We start from the raw sequence: 8,070 nt of genomic DNA, 5'->3' as shown, positions 1-8,070 counted from the left end.
AGCGGCTTTCCGCAGCGGGGCGCGGCCGGGGTGCGCGGCGCCAGGCCGGGCGGGAGGGGGGCGCCGCCGGGGCGCTGCCGGCGGAAGGCGCTGGGTGCCAGCTGGGAGCGGGGCCCGGCCCGCCTCGGCGCTATCCGGCCGCTGCCCCCCCCCGCAGGAGCAGCGCCTGCGTTGGCTCCCTGCCATCTTTTTTTTTCTTTTTTTTTTTTTTTCGGAGGGGGGTCGGGAGGGCAGCGCCCGCTTCCGTGGGTCCGGGAGGGCAGGGCCGCCCCCCCGCGCTGCCGGGGTTTGTGCGCGCGTCTCGGGCTCCCGCTGATGACAGTAATTTTGACGGCGATGTTGCAATGGGGCAGAGAGTGCGGGGCGGCCCGTGAACTTTATAACGCTGCCTCATGTAAATCGCCCTCGGCGCTGCGCTCATAAGCGGGACAGCAGGAACGGTGCCGGCCTCCCCCTGCTCGCCGCCTCCCTCCAGTCCCGGAGCCGGCCAGGAAGGGCGCGCAGTCGGGATTACGGCAGCCCGCACGCAGCTGCAACGCACCGCTCCGCGCAGAGCCCGCATCCCCGCGGCGATGAGGGGCAAAGAGGAGAAATCTTCACTGAAAGGTGGGCTCCGCTGCGCTCCGTGGGGGCTTTTTGCAAAGCGCTCTCGACGGAGAAATAAAACCCAGTGTCGTGCGCAGGGCTGGAGCACGGGAAGGGGTCAGGAGCAGTGGCACAAGCAGGACGCGAAGAGGCGGCAGCGGGAGGGGGGTTAAAGGGAGGGGGTGCCGGTTGTGCGGAGGAGATGGGGGCAGTACCCGGGGGCTGCGGAACGGCGGCCGCCCGAACGGTGGTAGTGTAGAGCATTGGTGTTGTCGCAGCCCTGGAGGGGAGCGCTCCTGCTGCTGTCCACCCGGCTTTTTTTTTTTTTTTTTTTTTTTTTTTCTGTCTTTTTGTTTATTTGTTTTCTACTACTGAAGGCAGCAGTTTTAGCAACAGAAGGAGCTCGGCAACAAGTAGGAGAAGACAGAGCCCCGACGGCTGCACTCAGCCTTCCGTGCTGCTCCCTGTCGCCCCTTCCTGCCCTGGCGCCGGCTCTCCTCCGTCCTCCGGAGCGCGACTGCCGCCCTCCCGGCTCTGTTCGCTCCTTTCTCTATCGTTGTAAAACGTTTTGCGAGAGCCGTGACCGTCCCGCAGGGTCGGTCCTCCCCGCCGCGGGCCGTGCAGTGCCGGGCTTGCTCCCCGTTCCCGGCCCCGAGGAAGCAGCCGAGGGATGCCGCCCAGCGGCCGCCTGGGGTTTCGGGACGGGGGGGGGGGGGCGAAAGGAACCCCAGGCGGGAGATGGGGGGGGGGGGGGTGATGGGGGCACGGCGCAGCTGGAGCCGCTGGCGGCAGCCCAGGAGATCTGATATGAAATGAGTGCGTGCGTAGTGCCCGCCGGGCGGAGAGTACCCACGGGGGAGCCGGGGGGAGATGCCCCGACCAGGCTCGGAGCGCCCGAGGGGCAGCGGATGAGGAGGGTGCACAGGGAAACAAACTGAGTGGAGGGACGGTCCCCCATTTCTGTTAATTTTTGGCTCGTGCGGTTCTTCGTCATCTCCCCGGCTTTTTCCAGCAGCAAAACTCGGCCCTCTCCTCCTCCCAAATTCAGGGAACTGGGATATTTTTTTTTCCCCTACATTTCCCTTTCTGGCACAAAGAAGAAACGTGTGCTTTTTTTTTTTTTTAATTTTATTTTATTCCCTTTTCCCTTTCAGTAATGTCCCGACCGAGCAACCGGGCGTAGGGCCATTTGTTTGTTTTATTGAAAACCCGGGGCAGGAAATCTCCTTCTCCTGACTCACTGTGGCAGCTTCAAGGAAACGTCAAACGCCGCCTTTATCGCAGCTCCCCGGGGCCGGCGACTTTCCGAAGCGCCTCTTTAGGGCTCCTGCACCCGGCCAGAGAAGGCAGCGAGCACGGAGCGACTCCGCTCGATCCCTCCCCCCCGCCGCGACGTTATCGGAGGCCGGCAGCCTCTGAGGACGTTGCGAGGGTGGGGGGTGGGGGGGTGGGGGGGTGGGGGGAACGAGCGAAGCCGCCCCGCCCCGATCCCGCCCCGCTCCGCCGCCACTTAAGCGCTGTCGGGTGCTGCTCCCGGGCAGTGCGGTGCTGGCAGCAGAGCTCTCGGTGGCTCCGCAGCCCCTTCTCAGCGCAATGACAGTGAAGGCGGCCGAAGCTTCGGGTCCCGCTTTGACTTATTCGAAGATGAGGGGAATGGTGGCCATTCTCATCGGTGAGCGGGAGGAAGGATGCTCGCGGGCTGCATTTTTTTTTTTTTCTTCTTTTTTTTTCGGCAGGGCAAGCAGATGGCTAAATGCTTTTTGTTTTTTAACACTCCCTGTCTTTTTTGTTGTTGTTTTATAGCTTTCATGAAACAGAGAAGAATGGGGCTTAATGATTTCATTCAGAAGATAGCCACCAACTCCTATGCATGCAAGCAGTAAGTATTAGCAATTTAAGACGGGTTTCAGTGACAAGGGAGGGTCAGGTTGGGTTTCAGGAAAAGGTTCTTCCTTAGAGGGTGGTAGGGCGGTGGAGCAGGCTCCCCAGGGCAGTGGTCGTGGTAGTGAGCTTGCCGAGTTCAAGAAGCTTTTGGACAGCACTCTCAGCCATACAATCTGATTTTTGGGTGGTCTTGTGTGGAGCCAGGAGTTGGATTCTGTGGTCCTTATGGGTCCCTTCCAATTTGGAATATTCTATGATTCTAACAAATCCCACAGTTGGTTAAAAATATTGTTTACTGTAGTGCTTCTGACATGACTGTTACAGAAGAGTTAATTGCTCTTCAAGGTATTAGTCACCTTGCGGCAAATCTTCCCGAGCAGGGTTTGGGTGAAATTGGTTGGATGGAATTTCTGTTGTGATCCGTACATATGGCATAAATGCATTTCTTTTTATGGTAGAATTTACATTCTGTAAATTAGTTTTGCTCCTTAAGCCAAACAGATTGTTGCTTTCTGTAATAGACCAAGCCCAAACTCATCTTTCCCCAGCGCAGTCCTTGCTTGCCCTCTGGTGGAAAAATCCACCTGATGTTTTTGGTAATGACTAACACATACTCTCATCATTACAGCCCTGAAGTTCAATCTATCTTGAAAATCTCCCAGCCTCAAGAGCCTGAACTTATGAATGCTAATCCTTCTCCTCCGGTAAGCAGATTTTACGCTCCATGAAGCATTTTTAGAACATCAAATGAGCTGATAATAGAAGTGTAGCAAAATTAGCATCACGAGTGTTACTTCAGTTTATAGTGCAGTGATGTAGGTGGGGGAAAAGGTGATCAAGTTAGCCTGGAACTTGTTTTCAACGTGGAGAAGAAAATTCTTAAATTAACCTTTATTAGTTGTAGCTTCATTATGCAATGTGACTAAGACCTCAGAAAGAATTCTTAGATTGGCTATTGCTGTTATACTTCTCTTGAGTAGTACCAAAGAGTGTAAGTTATCTGGTAGATGTCTAGTTTAAAATTTTAGTGATAAGCAGAGTGTTTGTTCTCACTTTCAAAGTTACTTTATCTATATTAAAAAAAGTCTCACTGTTTTATGAAAACTGTTTTCTGTGTGTTTGTTTTTCTAGCCCAGTCCATCACAGCAGATAAATCTTGGCCCATCATCCAACCCACATGCCAAGCCATCAGACTTTCATTTCTTAAAAGTTATTGGAAAAGGAAGCTTTGGAAAGGTAAGCATAATTTCTTTTTACTGTAATTGAATTGCTCTTCAGCTCGTGTATGTGGTGATGCATATGGGCTGTGTTTGTGCTGCCTTTGGTGAATGGCAGTCATTTAGAGCAGGTATGGGCAGTGCTGCTGCCCAGCGCCTGGCTCTTCTGGGCTGCAGGGAAGGGAAGCAGGGTGCTGCATTTCTGTGAGTCACAGTAGAGCAAGGGAGAGAGTAGGCAGGGGTGGGGGTTCTTCAGCTCGGGAGGGTATGTGTTTCCCTTCTGGAAGGGGAGGCCACTAACAGTAAAAACTAGATTTATCTGTGGGAGTGCTGACAGCTTTAGGCACTGCCAGCACAGAGCTTGCATTATGAGCCAGAGGAGTGGAGCAGTGTTCAGCCGTTAACAGAAAGGATTGTTTTCTGTTGTGTTTACTCTGTTTTGTAGTTTAGCATTTCTCACTTCTGGGAATCTGTCTTCTTTCAGGTTCTTCTTGCACGGCATAAGGCAGAAGAGCAGTTTTATGCTGTTAAAGTCCTACAGAAAAAAGCGATCCTGAAGAAGAAGGAGGTGAGCTGCTTCTTAGTGTTTTTGTTGTGATGTTTGTCAGATTGATTTTTACTGCTGTTGCTCAGCAAATACTGTTGCTAAACATTGATTTCCGTGTGTTCAGGAAAAGCACATCATGTCAGAGCGCAATGTCCTGCTGAAAAATGTGAAACACCCCTTCCTGGTCGGACTTCACTTCTCCTTCCAAACTGCAGACAAACTGTATTTTGTCCTGGACTACATCAATGGTGGAGAGGTAAGCAGTGAGAAAATCAGGTAGTATTTCCTATCATGTGTGCAGTAATAGGGTAGATTTTTTTTTTTCACCCTTCCTTTTAAATAAAAATTGCTCCAAGGGGAAAAAAAACATGGGGAAAAGTTACTAGAATTAATGTTTCCGGCCTGCCAAGTTTTGGACTACCAAAGGATCGTTAGGCCATTTCCTGCCATTGTTCTCCCTGGCTATATATGTTGAGTCTAATTAAGCTCATTGTTAACAGGCTCTGGTGCCGCTTTACAGAACTTTGTTCTTTCTGTCTCCTGCAGTTGTTCTACCATCTCCAGAGGGAGCGTTGCTTCCTGGAGCCAAGGGCCCGATTTTATGCTGCTGAAATTGCTAGTGCGCTGGGCTACCTGCACTCCTTGAACATTGTCTATCGGTAAGCAATGTTGTTGGACTAAAACAAACCATGCCCTTTGTTTAATAAGCATTAAAAAGTTTACATCAATATTAGCCTAGAGTTTATCATTTTCTATGACTTAATGAGTAAACAATCTTCTGACTCCAGCTCTTCTAATGAACGTCTTTTGTTTTATCTTTTCATACAGTGACTTGAAGCCGGAGAATATTCTGCTTGATTCGCAGGGGCACATTGTCTTGACTGACTTTGGACTCTGCAAGGAAAACATAGAGCACAATGGCACAACCTCCACCTTCTGTGGCACACCTGAGGTACGTCCAGTCCTCAACCTGCAGTCACAGCTCATCATTCCCATGTGCTTTTCTTGTGGGTGGGACACGTGGGGGTTAGGATGGGTCTTGTGATATCAGACTGTGAGGACCTGTGACAGCTTGTTGATGAGGGGAGAGTGGCTATCAAGCCCACTGCTGTTTTTAAAAGTACTTGCATCTTCCTGGTAGCTTAGATACTGTTGGGATTCAGTGAGCTGTTTTCAATCAGAAATGGGGGGGACTGTACTAACTAAACAGATCCCTTTTACTAATGTGTTTCTTTTCCTTCTCTTCCACAGTATCTTGCTCCTGAAGTTCTTCACAAGCAGCCCTACGACAGGACTGTGGACTGGTGGTGCCTTGGAGCAGTCTTGTACGAGATGCTTTATGGACTGGTAAGCAGTGTATCCTCACTGACAGATCAAACAAGCTCACTGTTGCGCTCTCAGAAGGCGCATACTCATGAGTCAGCCCCGTAACCTTGATATCTCCATTGCTGTTCCCACAGCCGCCTTTCTACAGCAGGAACACGGCAGAAATGTATGATAACATCTTGAACAAACCATTGCAACTGAAGCCAAATATTACCAACTCTGCCAGACATCTCTTGGAAGGCCTTCTGCAGAAAGACAGGACAAAGAGGCTTGGTGCCAAGGAAGACTTTGTAAGTGCCAAACGAGCAGTTCTTCCTGTGTGCGCTACAGGAAGATGACTAGGTCATATTACTTACATTAGCTGGGGTCTGAATTAATCTATTTTTTTTCTCTCCCTAACAGACGGAGATTAAGAATCACATCTTCTTCTCCCCAATTAACTGGGATGATCTCATTAATAAGAAGATTACCCCCCCTTTTAACCCAAATGTGGTACGTATCACTTCTAATTATAGAATGTGTAAGGAAGTGTCTTCCCACATCTTCGTGGGGTGCCCAGAAGCTAGAGGAAACTGGCCACATGGAGGTGTGGTTGGGCAGCACAGCTTTCCTCATGGCCATCCAGACAAGATTAAAAATAAGCAGTAGCTGACTTTTTGCTGATGGATTTTCTAAATTTAGATGCTTTTTTTTGGGGGGGGGGGGGGGGGAGGGGTTCTCTGACAAATAAGTACTTAATTCGTGTGGCTATTTTAAACTAATCCCCATGTTACCAAAGCGGAAGGTAAGGTGCAGAAAGTTGGTAGATTCCCATGCATAGAGCAAAATTTGGCTTGTCAGCTAGTAACTAAGTGCAGGCATCTGGTTGTGAAGGTGGTTCTCTTTTACTGTTTGAGCATTTATTTTTCTCTAGAAAATAGGAAGGTCTGGTCTAAATAGTGTGTTTTTCCTTTTGTCTCTTTCACCAGAGTGGCCCCAATGACCTGCGGCACTTTGATCCTGAATTTACAGATGAGCCAGTCCCCAGCTCTATTGGCCAGTCTCCAGACAGCATCCTCATCACCGCCAGCGTCAAAGAAGCTGCTGAGGCTTTTTTAGGCTTCTCATATGCCCCACCTGTGGACTCTTTCTTGTGAACATTTTTCTTTCTTTCTTTCTTTATAATAATAATAACTATTATTTTTATTTTTGTTTGGCCTTCTGGTGGAATTGCCAGTTGACCGGTCACCTTGAAACAGAATTTGCACATTTCCACCATGGCAGCTTTGCAGCCTTAATTTCAACTACACTGTTTGCTGGAAGCTTTTTTGAAGAGCACATCACTCTCTGAATGAGCTTTGCAGGCTTTTCATTTCCATTTTTTTTTTTCTTCCCCCAAAGTGGTGCTGTCTCCTTGGGAAAGAAAAACAAAAGTGACTGCTGCGATAGACTGCTATGGCAGATTGTAGAGTAAGAATGAGCAGTTTTGAAATCGAGCTCTGAAAAGCCTTGCCTGAAGATCTTTCTGAATGTGATAAGGATTTTATGAAATGTGCCTTTTTCTGATGAGATCTTGTTAGCTCCAAAGCTTTCCCTGTTGCAGAGTGTGTTTCTCAGTTCATTTATGTGGGTTTACTATGTGAACAAATGGTATGCGTGTGGTCTGCGTATTACAGATGGACTTAGTGTAATGCATCAATGTGACACTTGCAGGATACCACAATGTGGGGCACTGTTTGTTTCTTCCATATTTGGAAGATAAATTAAGTGTAATTTTGAAATTTTTTTTGTAAATCTATACAGTCAACTGAAATTATTGAAATGGGCTCTCAATTACTTGTATCCAAATGCTTGAAGAAAGCATTGCTGCTATGAACAGATTTCTATTTTTAGAAAGGGTTTTTATGGACCAAAATGCCCCAGCTGCAGTCAGTCGAAGCTGTTGGTTTCTCTTTCTTTTTTTTTTTCTTGTTTAAAAGATGTCATCTGTAAAATGGGCATTATTTATGGTTTTGGGGGTTTTTCATTCCTGGTTGTATGTATTGTAAAAAATATCTGTACATTCAGTTGTAACTCTAGATGTATATTTAAACTTAAAGACTTAACTTGTAATGTATGCCATCATTGTTATGTAATATAATTAACATGGTTATATGTATCATATTTTTTTGTGACCAAACCCATTGGTTTGCAGTAAAATATTGAAAAAATACATCCCTGAGTTGGTCTCTGATGTAGACAAAGCGTAACTACACTTCAAGAACTAAGTCACTAAGCCAATTGCATAGCAAAGACTAGATTTATTTTGCCACTGTGCTGCAGTTGTATACTAACGCAGATTTTACTGAGGCCAGTGGAAATTCCTTATCTGGCATCTGTCTTGGAGTATCAAACATTGCTGCAGAGTATGGTAGGGTGCATGGTGCCTTGAGCTTGTCAGTGGTGACAAAAGCTACCACAAGGGCAGATTTCACCAACTGACTATATGCTTACTTGAATGGGGTATATCTGAATTTAAAACAGCTGTTAAAT

General features: G+C 48.0%; 1 protein-coding gene across 2 annotated transcripts; it reads left to right on the top strand.

The window, feature by feature from the left end:
* Positions 1–309: 309 nt before the first annotated feature.
* Positions 310–7,750, top strand: SGK1 (serum/glucocorticoid regulated kinase 1). 2 transcript variants are annotated; one of them, XM_048936558.1, is made up of 12 exons: positions 310–606; positions 2,389–2,464; positions 3,098–3,173; positions 3,601–3,705; positions 4,171–4,254; positions 4,358–4,489; positions 4,780–4,892; positions 5,062–5,185; positions 5,485–5,580; positions 5,694–5,849; positions 5,962–6,051; positions 6,528–7,750. In XM_048936558.1, exons 1-12 carry the CDS (start codon positions 573–575, stop codon positions 6,693–6,695), a joined length of 1,254 nt encoding a protein of 417 aa, XP_048792515.1. In that variant the 5' UTR covers positions 310–572; the 3' UTR covers positions 6,696–7,750. The 2 variants fall into 2 exon arrangements, with proteins under 2 accessions (XP_048792515.1, XP_048792514.1); XM_048936557.1 differs by lacking the exon at positions 310–606 and adding an exon at positions 2,095–2,257.
* Positions 7,751–8,070: the final 320 nt, after the last annotated feature.

Source organism: Lagopus muta, chromosome 2 (genome assembly GCF_023343835.1).
Source record: "Lagopus muta isolate bLagMut1 chromosome 2, bLagMut1 primary, whole genome shotgun sequence".
NCBI lineage: Eukaryota > Metazoa > Chordata > Aves > Galliformes > Phasianidae > Lagopus > Lagopus muta.
Note: the sequence above shows the minus strand (reverse complement) of the source record. Positions and strands in the feature narration are given on the sequence as shown.

Bases quoted from the DNA above. Each gene is read 5' to 3' on its own strand.
- SGK1 (XM_048936557.1), top strand. From the start codon at position 2,179: ATGACAGTGAAGGCGGCCGAAGCTTCGGGTCCCGCTTTGACTTATTCG. The intron at 2,465-3,097 runs GTAAGTATTAGC...TCATCATTACAG, and splicing joins AACTCCTATGCATGCAAGCA to CCCTGAAGTTCAATCTATCT. The intron at 3,174-3,600 runs GTAAGCAGATTT...TTGTTTTTCTAG, and splicing joins ATGCTAATCCTTCTCCTCCG to CCCAGTCCATCACAGCAGAT.